General features: G+C 42.2%; 1 protein-coding gene across 1 annotated transcript in view; it reads left to right on the plus strand.

Moving 5' to 3' along the window:
* Positions 1-17677, plus strand: part of LOC122862015 (neuronal PAS domain-containing protein 3) — a 316717-nt gene that overhangs the window by 272350 nt on the left and 26690 nt on the right. The window contains 1 exon segment of the mRNA XM_044167164.1: positions 13092-13210. Coding sequence (XP_044023099.1) covers positions 13092-13210 — 119 coding nt within the window.

Below are 17677 nucleotides of genomic sequence, written 5' to 3' on the forward strand. Positions count from 1 at the left end.
TTATCCCAGTGAAAGTTGCTCACTGGGGCGAATATGCTGAAAACTCTTTTCAGGCTTCTTTGAGCTTCCTGCGTCAGCTGCCCGGCAACATGGCTAACCAACGGCTTACTAAGGTCATCATCTTGTTGACTCTTTGACAGTTTTGCCTGCTGTCCTACCTCGGCAAAGCTGGTGTCGTGTTCACGCTGAAAGTGATGGAAGCGGCAGCAGATGACTTCCCGTTGAATCGAACCATAATGATTTACTGATGTTTACTTTAGACTGTTAAAGGTTTATTGGACCCAATGAATCAAATTAGTCACTTGAGTGTTTGTGATGCCTGAAGGGTTTACAGATTACTCTACAACCATCTCTTTTATCATCATTGTGTATGTGAAAAAGTCATTTTGGGCCAGTGGATGTCACATGACCTGCAATTCTGACTGTGGCTAACATTGCAGCCTGGCAGTTTTTTCAGGGGACAGTGAAACATCCTAATATTTATCATATATCATATATATATATCACTGGCTGTTTGTAGTGAATAAACACGGACTGCAGAAACACCCCAGCAGTCACATTTGTGTGAATAAAGCTAACATGCTTTGCATTCAATCTGAATGCATCTGTGATTGAATGGAGATGGACGACTCGTCCTCTGAGGACCGTACTTGTGTTGTTTCACATCCATCCAGTTGCAGAGATATGTCAGTGTGGACTGATGGACAGACAAACAGTCCAGCTTTACCACCTCCAGTCACATGATCTGAGCGTCTTCCCGGCTGTAGCTGAACAGGCAGAGCAGGTGAGAGAGCCGGCGTCCTGTTTTGTTTGTGTGAAAACAGACGCAGAGCAGCGAGTGCCGTAAGGCGATGGATTCGGTGTTTGTCCTGCGGCCGAGGTGTTTTCAGTGTAAATGCCACAGGAGGAGCCACTGGACGCTGCGTTCAGGCAATCGTCCTCTCTGCGGGAAATCTGATATTTGTGGTGTTTGTTTATATTTGTTTTAGTTGGTTTTTTTCACTCTTACATGTCAGAGACTAAGAAATGTGGATTATCTGCATGTTTCCCGTTTGACATGGGAATCTGTGTGAGTGTGAGAGAGACACGGCTAGTTACTGTCATTATTTACCTTTTTGTATCCTTCATGCCTCATACCTTTCCTGTGTTTTTTAAAATGTCCTTATTTTCCTTTTGTTTTGTCTTGTTTTCCAGTATTATTTATTTTTATGATAAGTTCATTTTCTTTGTTTTGCCATCTTTTGTGTTTTACATTTTCAGTCTTTTCTTAGTTTTTCTTTTAGAATTTTGCCTGTCAGTTGTTTGGTTTGAGTCTGCATTGTATTTTCTTTGAGTTTTTTTGTTTGTTTGTTTGCGTTTGTTTTTGTTTTTCATTTTGTTTCTCATTTATTCTCGATTGTTTTTATAATAAAAGCGTTTCGCATCCACACACACAGTTCAGTGTTCTGATGTTTTAATCGTGTGTGTGTGAGGCCGAGTTGTTGTTAGCATGCTGCTACAGGTGACGGAGAGACGAGGAACGGGCTGCCCAGTCTGAAGGTGTATCGGATCCGAAGCCACAGCAGCAGTTTATACTTCTTCTGGGGAGGTTTTTAGAACTCTGGAAAGTTTTCACAGCAACATTAATTTTCAGTGATTGCCAGATAAACAGAATTAGCACAAACTACAAGTTACAAGTGAGCTTCCCGGCATTTCATGCCTGATTTGATGGCCGAATGCAAAGCATTTCTGGACACAGAGCCACAATTTTTTTATCTGATTTTATGGTTGTTGTTTTTTTTTTTTACAATCTTTTCCTTTTTTATTTCCACTTTTCCATGTTTTTTCAGTAATTCTCTGTGTTGGGTGCTGCCCTTTGTGACTGTGCGTCCTCCACGGCTGTGCAGCAAAGGCTCATCAAGGCTGCAGTGGCTTAGTATTGCTCTTATATAAAGTTGGGGTAAGACAGATTGACTGGTCGAAATCGAAGCAACAGAGACCAAGATATCCTCATTAGATGACATCACTATGACATCATCGGGGTGATTTGCTCCTCCAGAGAGACAGATGACATTGCACAACAGGCTGAGTAGCTCCAACCTGCTCACTTTTTCCTTCCATTTTTACACCTCCATCTCTCTTTTCTGCTTTCCGTCGCTCTTTCGTCAGTCACGTCTCCCTCTGTCTCTCTCTGGACGTAATTATGCAGGTTGCAGATACGGACAATTACTTATTATCTCTCCTGTGTGTGTGTGTGTGTGTGTGAGTGTGTGTGTGTCACTGTGACCTCTGACCTCGTTCAAAACAAAGACGGGCTGTCAGTCTCGTCTTCCATATCAGAGAAAACAAATTTTTTCATTTACTCTCCACTTCACGTTCTCCTTCCTCCCTCCTCTCTCCCCTCATTGTCATCATTCCTTCATTTGCCCTTCATTTGGTCAAAAGTATGTGGACACCTGAACATTGCAGCCATATGTGACTAAGCTAGTTCGTTAACGTGCTGCTCTGACAGCCTCCTCTCTGCTGGTCTCAGTCTTTCCAGCAGATGTTGAACCCGCTGCAGGGATCTGCCCCCCCTGTAGACACCAGAGCATCAGTGAGGTCCAGCACCGATGCTGGTGATCAGGTCTGGCTCGCAGTCGGGGGTTCCAGTTCATCCCAAAGGTGCTGGATGGGGTTCAGGTCAGGGCTGTGTGCAGGCCAGTCACGTTCTTCCACAGCAAACTGGGGAAAACCATTTTTTCTCTTTTCCTCTGCAGAAACTCAAAATGTAACATGTCGCTGTTGTCACAGGTTCTGCTTTTGTTTGCACTGCACTCCATCAACTTCGGGGACGAATTGCTGGAACTAAATTTCTGCTTTGCTCAGGAGGTTATACTAAATGCAAGTTCAAGGGGTTGCTGGCAGTGCTGTCGACACAGAACAGTGTCAACAATAACAGCAATCACTATTTTACTACTGCATCGCTAACAATGGAGAACGCTTGTTAAACATATGAAGATGTTCAAATGTTTTTGAGAGAAGGCCTCTCAGAGGCAGCTGGAGTCAGAGGTTTGAAGCCAAACGTTTGACCACAGGATTTCTCAGAGACATGCAGCCAAACAATGCAGGGGGAAAAAGAAAGGTAGAAAAATAAAAGGATTGCAACAGCGCAGTAGAGCAAACTGAAAAACTACAAAGTGGCTCCAGACCACTGACCGCCGACCCCCCCAGAGACCCGGATTCTGGGTAGAAACTTCTCATGTCTTGGAAACATGAAAGAAAACAACATCCATTGTTGTCATTCCCATAACCTCTTACTTAACTCGCCTACCAAACAGCACAGTATGACACACTGATCCGTACTGAAGGTCATTGTTACGGTGGCACCTCATGGGTTAATCTCTTTTTGCTGAGAAAGATAAACAGGACATCCTGTAGAACCTGTTACATGTTGAATATATGGTCGTGGAAATGACACTGAAATGAAAGTTACATGCCTTTTCTGTGATCTTATCTGCTCCAACGATAATCTTAAACAGGCCTCTGCTCCATGAAATTAATTTTTACTTCCACAGCCCTTTAAAACTTGTCTAAAGCCATGTCCACATACTTTTGGCCATGCAGTGTCCATCCCTCCTTTTTTTCGATCACCTCTCTCTTTCCTTTGTGTCACCTCACTCTCATCTTTCTCCTTTTCTTTATCTCTCCTCTTTCAACTTCCTCCCCCCTTTATTGTCTTCATCCATCCTCCTCTGCCTTCCTTCCTTCTAGGCATGCCCAGATACCGCCGATCGGCTTTGAGCTTTACCGGCCGTGTTTTGTTTTATAGCAGCTGGTGTAGCAGTATTAAAACATCGAGTGCTGGAATACCTTGAAAATAGCCTCTTTTTTTAACAGAGTGCTTTAAAAGTCCTTGAAATTCAGATGAACCACATAACACTGTCTTATATTTTGACCAAAGTTTTGTTCATCAAGTCATTATAATTAAATTTCTCAGAATCAGAAATCGCTCCTCTTTTTCTTTTTTTAAATTCTGAGGCGTCACCATCTCTCCCTCTCTGACTCGTCACCTCCTTTCTTCCTCGCCTTGATGAGCCCGTTTAGCTGCCGAACATTAAATGCCAGGGAAGTGTAAACTGATTCCAGCATGGCTGGAAATTGATTTTTATAGCGATTGGCTTTTGATTGCTCTGTTTTATAGCGACTGCTGACTCCTCACTTCTCCTAACCGGCCGCAAGTGATCAGTAACTGCTGGCTAAAAACAAGGTGCACCTAGTCTGTTGCATTTTGGCCTTCGTCGAGGCTCAAAAACTGACATCCATAGAAACGTTTGGTCTCAACTTGAACCGGAGCATCTGCAGATTAATTCCAAATCCGATATGTTATGAGTCACTACAGTTAGACACCATACGAGATGATTAAATCTCCGTTTTCTTTAGCTTCGCCGCCATCTTGACTCCAAAGGAGCCTGCTGTATGTCGCCGCTATGCGCCCTCGCGGTCGCCACATTGGAGAGGTCAAGATCCGCCAGTAAACGAATACAATGTGCGTCCTCGATCAGTTTTCACAATCGCGACTAGAAAGCATTAATCCCAGTTTCCCATTTTACTGAATATTGGCCGATCTGGGCATCCCTACTTCCTTCCTCTATCTCTTCCTCTGTATCGCTTCCCTTTCTCCATGCACCCTTCTGTCTTCATCCATTTCTCCTTCTGCTCCTCCTTTTATTCTCTTTCTCTTTCCCTCTGTCTTCTTTGCATAGGTCCATTTCCAAAAGAGGAAGAGGAGAAGCTAAAGACAGCTTAGAAAAGCCTTCAGAGTCCCGTCACAGGGAGATCACTGAGGAGGAGGAGGAGAAGGGGGGAGGAGAGGGGAAGAAGATAAGATGGAGGAGGTGTCTCTGTGGAGGAAAGACAGGAGAGAAATAAAGACAAAGCCAGGATCAAGGCGTCTCCAGACTATTAGAGCGCTGTTTGATTTGAGCTCATTGTCCTGATAAGACTGTCAAAATAAAAGTCTTTTTTTATCGCTGCAGAGGGGAGGAGGATGGGAGGAGTAAGGGGGGGAGCGAAGAGAGGAGATGAAGAGAGAGATGAGAGGAAGTGAGGAAAAGGAATGGAGAGAAGTAGAGTAAGAGAGGGAGGAAGTGAGAGGGAGGAGTGGTTTTACCTTTGGTTCCCAGGCTTTTGCATTGTGGGAAAAGGCTTTGAGGATATCTACCATCACACACACACACACACACACACACACACACACACACACACACACACACACACACACCTTGTACTTTATTCACACAGATTTTAAAGTACAGAGTGAAGTGTGTGTGTGTGTGTTTAATGAAACCTGTCTGAACCCAAACTCTTTTATTTTTAAAATTTTACTTTAATTGGATGTTTTATTTTGTCAAATTGCATCGTATATAAAAACTGCATCTCCTCTTCCTCCTCTTTCCCCTCCCCTCAACCTACCATCCTCATCTTTTACCTCATCTTCATCATTCTCACCATGTTCCTCTTCCTTTCTTTTCCCTCCTCCTCCTCCCCTTCTTTATCTTTTTCATCATTTCTTCTCCTCCTATACCTTCAGGCCTCCTTCTCCTGCCTTTCCATTATTCCTTCCTCCTATCTTCATCCTCCTTCAGCTCCTCCTGCTCTCTCTTCTTCATCACCCTGTCTCCCTCTCTTCCTCCTCGCCTTCCTTGTCTTTTCTATACACCTTCTCCTTGTCTTCCTCCTCTTCCTCCCTCTAAGTCCCCTCCTGGTCCTCCTCCTCCTCTTCTTCTTCTCTTCGTTCTCCTGTCTCTTCAAATTCTTCTCTGCCTCGCCTCCTATTGCCTTCCTCCTCCTTCCTACTCCCCCTTTCCTCCTTTCTTCCTCCTTCTCTCCTTGCTTGTTTTTTCATCCTCCTCTTTCTCTCTTCCTTCCCTCACCCCTTTCTTCCTCCTCTTCTTTCTACCTGTATAGTTCTCTACCGTCTCCCCTTCCTCCACTTCCTCTCTTCTTTCCCTCCTTCTCTTCTTTCTTCATCCTCATCCTTCTCCTCCTCCCCCTCTGTCTTTTTCATCTTTCTCATCTCTCTCTTGTTCCCCCTCCTCCCTTTCCTCTCCCTCCCTGTGCCTCCCCCTCCCCTCCTCCTCCCCCTCCTCCTCCTCCTTCAGTAAACTGAAAAATGATCACTTGGGTTTTCTTCCTGACACAATTTGTCAAATCCAGCCTGATAGGAAACACATTCTATTCATAAGGCGAATCTCGCCTCCTCCCCCTCCTCCACTTCCCCCTCCTCCTCCTCCTCCTCCTCCTCCCTGACGGTAGCAATTCAATTACAGCCATGGAGGCGATAGTGAGCCGGAGAGGCAGGAATATGACAGGACAGTTACAGAGTGTTTACACAATTAAACTTCTCTGACAATACTCTCTATCTGTGATGAATGCCTCGCACGGCCGCAGCTGTGTGTGTGTGTGTGCGTGCGTGTGTGTGTGTGTGTGTGTGTGTTTATATACAGTATATTTAGGTTATGTCTGGTCTTGTGTGTGTGTGCATTTGTGAGCGTGCAAGCAAGCGAACTACAGCACATTTGTCACGATTGCCTCTCGCCCGCCACCTCTCTGATGTCCCTCGGCTCCTGCTGTTGCATTATGGGTAAGAAGTGACGGAAAAAAGAGAGAAAAGGAGGGAAATGATAGAATGGAAAAACAATAGGAGGGAGGAGGAGACATGATCATAAAAATGGAAGACAGATGAGTTGGTGTGTTGTAGTGTGGGTTGATTAGGCCGTTGCTGAAGGAATGATTGAATATTTTAGGGAAATGCATTTATTCACTTTCTTTCTGAGAAAGAGCTGAGAAGATGATATCGGTCTGTCTGTGTTCTCAGTATGGAGCTGGAGTCAGGATATAGTTAGCCTAGCTTAGCACAAAGACTGGAAGCAGGTGTGCAGCTTCCTCAAGTCTTGTCATCACAGTGAGGTTGCCAGGTTTGTTACCATCATGTCTGTACAGAGACCAAAACTAAAAGCTGTGCTCACCAACCAAATCTGACAACCTGCGCTGTAGCCACTGCACAGAAGTACTGGGCGGATGGATAAACTGTTGTTCGTCAAGAAATAGGTCCGGCACATAACTCCTTGCTTGATTCTAGACCATCACTTCCCAGATCTCAGATTTGTTCCATTAAAATAGGTTTGGTGCTTATTGACGGTCATTTCCCCAGTTTGAGAAATAAACAACCAATCAGGATGTAGCTGTACAGGTTGTTTTAAGTTTACTTACTTAGGCTACTTGTTCTTCTTTTTGACAATTATTGTACCTTTTAAAGAGAAATTAGTGCCATTGCAAAAAGTTGCTGGGAACTTTGCTGAGCTTATAGAGCAACAGGACGGACACAAAACCCAACATACTAATTAAACAATTTTATAAACAGACAGTTTATCCCACTAAACGTTCAATTAGTGCCAAGATATCAGCTGTAACTAGCCTCTCTCCATTTTGACTGAACTTAGATTTCCTGGCTCCTGAGCTGAGAAACGTGGCGGTGAGCGGAAACGGTTCCTTATGCAAGTTCCTTCGTGACACCTGGGAACAGTATATGTAACAAAGTTATTGAAGCTACTTGCGTTTGGAGCTTTCAATCGCATGTCACGGTCTCCATTTGCTGAATGAAGACGGTGAAGCTTAGATTATTTAGTTACATGAGTTTCACTGTGTCCCTCTAAACTTGGTCTGGTTTTCATCGTCAATCTGAAGGTTTTATTATGAGCAGAGTTTCTCTCTTCTTCTGTTTATTTTCAGTTACTTAATGACTCATTCATGTGCTACACGTGTCTGTCTTATCTGCTGCATTATGTCCCACTTGTTAAGACAATTTGTGTCTTCCTCACTCACTCGCGGTGTCTCGTGGCGGCGGCTGGTGGAGGTTGCGGTGACCTTGCTGTAGTTTGCTTTGTTTCGCCCCGCCGTCACGCTAGCTAGTTATCAGTCGGACACAACGAGCTCCCTGAACCAGGCAGCGCTATTAGACTGTCTGACAATGATACACCGTCCCGTCGAGACTTCCCTGCAATCACACACACACACACACACACACACACACACACGTGTTGAAAGAAACCCTCGGCACTCTGGGTATTGTCCAAAGATCACAGGCGTAGGTGAGTTGTTCTTTTTAATTAATCATTTGTCCTTCAAACGGGGGAAAGTTTCCGTGCCGTAGATAATTAGGTCCCAGAGTCGGGCGGCGGCGGAGCCGGCAGCCACCTGCTGCCTTTGTAGCGCTAATCTTTGTCTTGTAGGAGCGCCGTCCCCGAAGACGCCGCGGCAATGCACGCTGAATGAGCAGAATGAGAAAACACCTCTGAATCCCCACATGATCCTCCACCTCGTCTTCTTTTCATTCCCTCTGCTGCTCCTCCTCCTCTTCTTCTTCTTTGTCATTTTTTTCTGTTTCTCATTCCTTTCACTCCTTTTGCTGCAGAAATTGTTCCCCCTCCTCCTCCTCATCTTCTTCTTTTTGTTCTGTCCATATTCTTTTTCTCACTCCCGCTCCCTCCGTTCCTCCATACCCTCCATCTTCTCTTCTTCTTGTGTTCTTCTTCTCCTACTCATCCTCCTCCTCTTCTTCTGTTTGTCTTTTTTACTTATAATTTCCTCCACTTCTCTTCCTTCTCCGCCGTTTCTTCCTCTGTTCCTTCTCACCCTCTTTCTCTTCTTCTTTTCTGATCATCATTTTTTTCTGCTCGCTTCCTCTGCTACTACTCCTCCTTCTCATCCTTCTTTCTCTTCCCTTCTTCAACTCTTTTTATGTTAATCTTTTCTTCATCTCACTCCCTTGACTCCTCCTTCTATTCTTCTTCTTCTTCCTCTTCTTCGTCTCCGTTCGTGTTTTCCTCCTCCCTCTCTCCATTACCACCCCACCTCCTCTTCTTCGTCTCCCTCTATTTGACATCTTTTTCCACTTATCTTTCCCCCAACTCTTACTCCTTCTCCTCCTCTTTTCCATTCCTCCCTTTCATCTTTTCTTCCTCATATTCTTCTTCTGCTTCTGTTTGTCTTCATTTTCTTCCTCTCACTCCCTCTGCTCCTTTCTCCTCCTCTTCTTCTGTTTTTCTTTTTATTCTCCTTCCTAAAGCTCCTCTTTCTCCTCCCCTTCCTCTCTTCTTTCTTTTGCTCATCCTCTTTTTTTCTTTCACTTCCTCTGTACCTCCTCCTCCCCCTCTTTCTCTTCTACTTCTTCTGTTAGTTTTGTCTTCCTCTATCCGACTCTGCAGCTCCTCCTCCTCCTCCTCCTCTTCCTTTTCTGGTCTTCTCCCTCTGTTTGTCTTCTTTTTCTTTCCATTTCCCATGCTCCTCTTCCTCCTCCTCTTCTTCATATGTTCTTCTTTTCCTTCTCTCTCCTCCTCCTCCTGTGTCCCTTCTCCCTTCACGTTCATGCAGAAATTGTACAGGAACATACACACACACACACACACACACACACACACGCACACAGTGAGCACACAGCCTTGGCAAGGAGGTGTGTGTGTGTGTGTGTGTATAAAAATGAAAAGGGAGACTGGGTGTGTATGACAATGAAAGTGACATCTCGTGTGTGTGTGTGTGTGTGTGTGTGTTTCTGTGGGGAAACTAATCCCATTAATTCAAAGTGAATAACAAAGAGAGAGAGAGAAGGTCCTGCTCCCCTGTTGTTCGTCAGTCCTCCCTCTCTTCTGTTTCCTCTCTCCCTCCATCATCATTATTCATCCGTCAGATCGGCGGCTGATTTCCTGGAGGACCGAGAGAGAGAGCGGATCGACTGACGGATGGATGGAGGGATGGAGGAGGGAAATGGAGGGAGGAGAGAGTATTGTAGCTCCAGCTCCTCCTGGGAAGCCTAGTTTCCTCTTTCCTGCCCTCTTTCCTCTCCCTCTTCGCCTCTCGCTCCCTCTTTCGTTCATTCTTTTTCCTATCCTTTCTCTCTACCTCTTTCTCCTTCCCTTTTTTTCATTCCCTCCTTTTTGTCTTCCCCTTTTCCCTCTCTCACCCTCTTCCACTCTTCTTCCATCATCTCCATCCCTCTCTTTCTCCACATCTTCCTCTCCCTCGTTCCTCCTCTCCTTCCTCTCCCTCTTTTCTCTCTTTTACCGTAACTCTCCTTCCTCTTTCCCCCTCTCCCTCACTCCTTTGCTTCTCCTCCATCTCTCCTTTAGTTCCCTCCTTTTTCATCTACATCTTTTTTCTCTTTTGCCCCCTGATCCTCTCCCCCCTCTTTTTCATTCTCTTCCTCTTCTTTTTCTCTTATTTCTTTATCATCTTTCTCTCCCTCTTTCATATTATAGTATACTTTCTTCTCCTTCCCTTTTCCCCCTTTCACTCCTCCTCCATTTTTCTCCTTCGCTATCTCTCCTTCACTTGTTTTTCCTCTCACCTCTCTTCATTCTTGGTTTTCATCTTATCCTTTTTCTTCTCTTGCTACTTGTCACTCTTTCTCTTTTATATTCTTCCCTCTTTTCTCCACTTCTCCCTCCCTCTTTCTTCCTCTTTCTTCCCTTCAATCTGTCTTTTGCTTCTTTCACTCCCTCTGTCTGCCCTCTTTTTCTTTTTCTCCATCTCTCCTTTACTTGTTCAGATTAATTTTTGTTTTCAAATTCAAATCCTTCATTTTTGTCCTCTCTTTATTTCTGTCTTTCTTTCTCATCCTTTATTTTTCTATCACTCTTTGTTTTCTCCCTTCCTTCTCCCTTTCCATCATCCTCCTTTGCTTTTCATCTTCATCTTTCTTTCTCCTTTACTTCCTCATCATTTCCTCCCTCCTCCCTCTTCTCCATCTCTCCTTTTTCCTCTCACCTTTCTGTCTTCCTCTTTTATGAACTCTGTCTTCCCCTCCCTTTTGCCATCTGTTCTTTTTTATTTTTATCTCTCAATCTCTCTACTTTTTCTTTTCTCTCTTCACGTGTCCATCTCTTTATTTTCTATCTTTCTTGCTCTTTCCCTTTGTCCCCTGTTCTTTAATCTGTCTCTTCCTCTCATTTATGTTTTTTTTTCTCTTCCTTCCTTCCTTCGTCTCTCCCTCCCCCTGTTTTTCTCTCCCTCCCTCACCTCTTGTCTCACTCTCTTCAAGGACATTTATATTATAAAGGATGAATTTGCATATTAATTCATTTCTTTCAATTTTTTCAGATTAGACGTTGTCAACACGTATCAGCGCTGATCAAACTGCCGCTTCCACCAGAGACCTGTGTGTGTGTGTGTGTGTGTGTGTGTGTGTGTGTGTGTGTGTGTTAGGTGAGCTGCACGCAGGAGACAAAAAAAAGAGCTGCAAACAACCAGCCTCAGTGTTCACAACACAAAAACACGGGTACTCTGGTGAGCACATAGATGCATATATACATGCAGTACAGTAGGGAGACACACAAATATAAAAAAGCACACAGAATGTATGAAAAGCAGAAAGAGAGATTCTCCTTTCAGACCAAACCATGTGAATGGGTCAACACCATGTATAAGCATGTCCTCTAAAGACAAAGGACAGTATTTGTCATTTGTTCAAATGCCTTTAATTTGCAATTAAAAGGACCTCCAGAGGATGTAGAAGTGTAAACAGTGTGACGTTCTTTAACCCTGCCCCCTAGAAATTGCATTAATATATTACTAAAGGCTTTTCTAAATATGTTGGGGAAATGTAATTGCTGACTGGACTAACTGGACTAACGTTTTTTGAGAGCATAACTGGACATTTGTTAACGTTCAAGTGACAAACCGTCTAGTGGCCATATAGAGATAATGACTCCTGTCTGTTGGGAGCAATGGAGGAAGTCAGGAGACGTTATTATAAAGCAAATGAAGTGATCAACAAAACCGAAACCGGGATCTCTCCTTAAACTCATCCCAAGTTGTTTCTATGCCTAAACCTAACCAAACCTTAACCATAGCACTGTCACAGTATAAACAGATTTATTTGTGCAGGACTTTGACACCAGAGACCTTGGTTAAAGCCCTTTGGTTAAAGTTAGCAGAAAGTTTGTGGCGTCGATTAAATCTTAATAAAGTTAGCACGTCCTGCCTTGTGCATCACGTCACTTTGACTTTTCCAATATCTAACCAAGACCTCCATCTTTCCTGAACCTCAACCAAGTGCTTCAAGTTGCCCAAACATAAACATAAAAAGAGAACATTTTGCAGTCAAGTTCAGTATGAAAATTTTGCAACTTGGCAGATACGTTAACATACATAAACAATGTTTCCTCATCTTGATAAAAACTGTAATTCATGCAGCCTTATGTTTCTCTCAAAATATACTTGCTGTTGCAAATTAGTAATAAATAAACGTAATTTTTAGGAGATAGGGTTCTATTAGCATTGTAAAACCTTAGAGAGGAGGACAGATGGCTGTTTGCTTCCTGTTTCTTACCGAATGTTACTTTCTTTTACCTGTGAACACCGACAGCCTCGTGTGTGTGTGTGTGTGTGTTTGCTGTCTAAAGATGTCTAGATGGGTTCAGATTATATCTCAATACACACACACACACACTGACACAAGAGGACGCTGAACAATATACTTCCTGTGTTTTGAAGGATGAGACAGCTGGGTTAAAGCAATAATCTGAAAGACTCTGTCTTGTCTTGATTTTGGTGACTTCTGGATGCTTCAGACTTTTATTTTGATATGACATCATGACCTAAGAAGATTACACACCTTTAATTTGTGCCTGAACATCCTGTTTGTCATGTTTTCCTCTCGTCTTGGCTCCTGACGTGTTCTGAGATTTCTCTGTTTGATTGCCACGAGCTGCTTTGAGATTATTGACAGTTTGACAGGTGCTGTGATTGGCTGACTGGTCCTGCTGACAGAATATGCGTATTTACTTGTTTTACGCAGATTAAAATCATTCCACTCGTGTCGTTTCAGCACATGTCGGTTTTCCACTCTTTAACTTTTGACTTTATGTAGGCCTTCCTGTGGAATGTGTGTGTTTATACGGTGTCAAAAAGTGTGTTATTCATCTATTAATGTGTCAAGAAAACATTCAGGGAGCAAACTCAATCAAATATACTGATTTCCTGTGCTTATGAGTGTTTGTATACATTCTATAAAAGTTAAAAACACACATGAATCTCTTCATGTTTGTATGTTTTTGTGTGTGTTTCTCTCTCAGTGGAGTCCAGCAGTCCCAGTCTTCTGGCTCCTGATAACACTCTGGAACGATCCTTCTTCATCAGGATGAAGTCGACGCTCACAAAGAGAGGAGTGCACATCAAGTCCTCAGGATATAAAGTGAGATTATGATCGCTTTTACACCTGTAGTTCAGCTCATTTGGTCCAGACCATTGTTGCCTCGTATTTCCTGTCCGTTTCGTGTTCACACTGGCTTTTTACTAATGAAACAAGAGGAGAAAACACAAAGTTATACAGCAGGCAACACTGCACGTCACTGAACCTGATTAGTCCTGTAACTTGACTTCACAGTTTATATCTTTACTTTATATGTCATAAATCCAGAGGATGGATTTAATAGTAGTTTAGCTTTGAATCCATAATAAAAATCACATATCTACTTTCACACAGTCTTTCACACCACAAACGAACCGCACTAGTCTCCGCTTGGAAGCGGACTGAGACCCTCCTCTTCACGTGGTCTTGGTCCCTTTTATTAGTCCACACCAGAGTTTGACTGACAGCTTTCACACCAGCCCCAACAAGCCAAATACAAACACACCAGATGTGGTTTGAACCAAACCAAACAGGTTAGGTGCAGAAACACCTGTAACGCCAGAAACACATACAATACATTATACAGTATATAAAAGTAGTGGATTTCAGCTCCCAAAACTTTATTGGACCGAAAAAGACAACATTCCCACCCCATCGGCTCTTCATTCACAGTATACTGCAGATCACAGTATAACAGCAGCATTGACTGAGGAGTGCGCTTCATGTCCTTATGATATAACTTGTACAACTTTTTATATGTATATTAATATTTTTTCCAAATTGAGCCATAGCTAAAACTAGACAGAAGTTTGTTTTTAAAATGAACAAAAAAAAGCTGAAATAAGGAAAGATCAGCAAAAAGGAAAATCAACTAACCTGAAGCATTAAATGAACTGGAAGTATTCTTTAGTACAGAAAGTCAAACTGATCTTAAAAGGTGGAATTAGAACAACTCTGGACCCAGCTGATGTTCAGTGAAACGGACAGACTGTGTTTCTGTTGTGTTTGTGTTCGCTGTGCTGTGTGTCACTGCAGGGATGGAAATATGTAGCCGCAGCATGACCACACACACACACACACACACACACACACACACACAGGCTCAATGTTAACATGCTAAACCTCCCTTCACATACGGGGGAGACAGGATTAGGTGATCTGACCAACATATCTGTGTGTGTGTGTGTGTGTGTGTGTGTGTGTGTGTGTGTGTGTGTGTGTGTGTGTGTCTCCTTGGAGAGCAAAGGATATTTTATCAGCCACTGGCTTATAGTCTTATTATCTGTCATCGAATGAAGTGATCCATATGGAAATTTGTAATCCTACCGTGAACAAATACGTACTGTGTGTCTGTGTTTGAAAGTGTGTGCATGTGGCTGTGACCCATGATGTCTATTTTAAGTTTTCATCCATTTTTTTTTTGTTAACAATTTCTTTTTATTTCGATTCAGATTAATTTTAGTTAGTTTTCATGATTTCAGTGTGTGTGTGTGTGTGTGTGTGTGTGTGTGTATACTCTAAGTATTTCTGGATTTATTTATTTTTTTCATAAATGTTTTTTGCAAATATTAGATTGTTTTTCTCTAGTTACAGGATTCTTTCAGTATTTTAGATACAATAGGTCTTCTTTGTATATTACAAAAATTAATGTTTGATGTAATAAAAAATAGTACATAATAAAATATTTTGAAATGCATTTATGTCAGCTTACGTTTATAATATTAAAAATGCTTAAAATAATTATTTTATTTATAGAGCACTTTTCTTGATACTCAGAAACCCTTTAAATGACAAATTATGAAATTTAAAAAGATAGAAAATGATACATGATGCACATAAAATCAAACATTAAAAGCAGTTTATCTACTGTAAATGAAACATTTCCTGCTGATGTTTCACATTAAAAGCTTACATGGGAAAGGAGGAATTATGCTTGCTGAGCCCCCAGAATGCTTTTAATGTGAAAGAAACATCGGCACCGAAGGTTTTGAGTTTCATTAACAGTGATCCAAAACTGGAAAAGTTGAAGCAACTGGAAATATAGTATTGTTGTTCTTATTCTTCGACAGAGAAAGTGTTTAAACAGAGTGGTGAGCGTGGCATGACTCCATTGTTGAACTGATAGAATTAGTGCCGTGGAAATGGAGTTTAAACTGAATTTATCATGACAAGAGATAAACATGCAGGAAGTGTTTAGTTAACATCAACAGCAAATTAAATCAGGAGCAGACCAGAAAACAGGGAGGCTTCTTACAAAATATACTTATAAAACATGGGAAACTGTAACTAAAAACCTGACTTTAATAAATAGAAGTTTCAAATAAAGGCCTGGTTCTCTCGCAGTTTTTTAGTTTTACTTTTCTCACAGTTTTGTAGCTTCTGACAGTTCGATCGTGTCCGAGTTTGTAGGAATGCTTGTTTTCTGTGCATAAATGAAGTTGTGTATATGTACAGTAGGTGTGACATCAGGACAGAAGTTCTGTGACCGTCTCTCTGCTCGCAGATCGACAGGCGGGATTAAAGAGGATTCTCTGAGCTGCCGAGTGTGTGTGTGTGTGTGTGTGTGTGTGTGTGTGTGTGTGTGGTCTCTCATGGTTAATCCCAGACAATACACTCAGTTCTCCTGGAGGATGACAGCGGACAGCAGTGGAAAGTCTTCAAGCTGCTGCAACTTTATTGCCAAAGACAAAACGTCAGAAAAATTGATTAATTGATTCAGTGACTCTTTCATTCATTGAGTCATTCATTGATTCTTCAGCTGGATGTGGGACTAATTCACCAAATTAACATGTGAATGTAACAGTACATTATTTTAAAAGAATGAGCGGTTTCACTGATCAAACAAAAAAAAATTCTTGATTACAAATAATCTGGAAGTGCTTTTATTTTGTTATTGAAGCAAAATAAAAGCAATCCTAATAAATTGAAAAAGATTAAAAAAAAGATTGATGTTTTATTCTCATACAGTCAAGGGTGTGTGTGTGTGTGTGTGTGTGTGTGTGTGTGTGTGTGTGTGTGTGTGTGTGTGTGTGTGTGTGTCGTATACCATGTTCCACCTGGCAGACTCGGATCACATGCAAATCACAGTGGAGACAGAGACACACATAAATATTCATCCACACGCGTGCATATATTACTACACACATTTGCACTCAGTGACACACACATCATTGCAACACTAACACACACACATAATACACCGTTACAGTTAGTAGTTTTAAAGCCATTGTTGCAGCAGAGACCTGAAGGTGGAAGAAGCAGCTTCCTCCTCCTCCATTACTCACTGTAGAGGTGCCCTGGAGAAACCTGAAGGCACCCGATCCATTTCTTATCAACATAATGAGGAAACATTAATGAATGCATCTGCAAAGTAGCAAACATTTTAAAACAGTTAATTCAAGGGAATGTATACCATCAATTCCTGTCTCATAACTGACCGATGCTGCATCTCTGGAGCATTTTATACTCCATACCATTGGTTGACAGAGCAAATTTGTGTGATAAAGTTCACCAAAGTTGAAGCTCCAGTCTGATTTTCTTTGATACTGGAATGAAAATCCTGCAGTCATGGCAAACTGCATTGGAATAAATGGATATCATAAATGCTAGGTGACCGCAGGCCCCTCTCCCTGAGCGGAGTTTCATCTCTGTGCATCCTTTAGCCTAGCTTAGCAGGCTAAAGCCTAGCTTAGCACAAAGACTTGAAGCAGACTTGAGGGGAAACTGCTAGCCTAGCTCCATCAAAAGTGAAAACAATCCACCTTCCAACAACCCTAAACCGCTTGCAACAGTTCTGAACATTAGCTTAACTGAAACTGACGTTTAATAGACTAATCAATGAATCAGTTGGAGAGAAAATGGAGGAATCTGGGACATCGAGGAAGAAACCTCAGGATTGGCCTACACACACATGAGACAACACACACATGCAGAAAAATGCAGAAGCATCTGGTAACCTTGTGACTTCTGTCTTTCTTCCTCTGGCTGCTTTGAAATTAGACTTTTCTTCCTCTTTTCTTTTCTTCCTTGTTTGACCCTCATATTTGCCACATTACAAAAAAAGTGATACTGCGTTTAAAAGACAAGCAAACATTTCCCCCGTGAGCAGCAGCTGATTAACATTTCTAGCAGATCCGTCCCGTCCGACAGGCTTTTGAAGCTTCACACGAGTTTAAAGCTCTGGATAATTACACCCTTCACTCTCCCTCTGTCAGTCATCTCCTCTGTTTCCACCTCTCCTCTGTCTTTCTTTCTCATTCACTTCATCCCTCGAGTCAGTTCAGGAAAAGAACAAAAGAAATGAGAGGTAAAATCCCCCAAAAGTTCTCCTCAATTCACCTGGTCTTTATCTGCATTGACCTCTGCTTCCAAATTCAATCTGTGAAATTTGTGGCTTCTTGCAGAACATATTTCAAACTGGATTCTTACCTTCTTTACATATAAATATATAGAGTTAAATATAGAAAATTAGACCATAATATAAAGGTTATGGTCCGTTTCAGAGAATTTACAAGTCCTGCATGATCATAA

This window comes from Siniperca chuatsi, linkage group LG15, assembly GCF_020085105.1.
Source record: "Siniperca chuatsi isolate FFG_IHB_CAS linkage group LG15, ASM2008510v1, whole genome shotgun sequence".
Taxonomy (NCBI): domain Eukaryota; kingdom Metazoa; phylum Chordata; class Actinopteri; order Centrarchiformes; family Sinipercidae; genus Siniperca; species Siniperca chuatsi.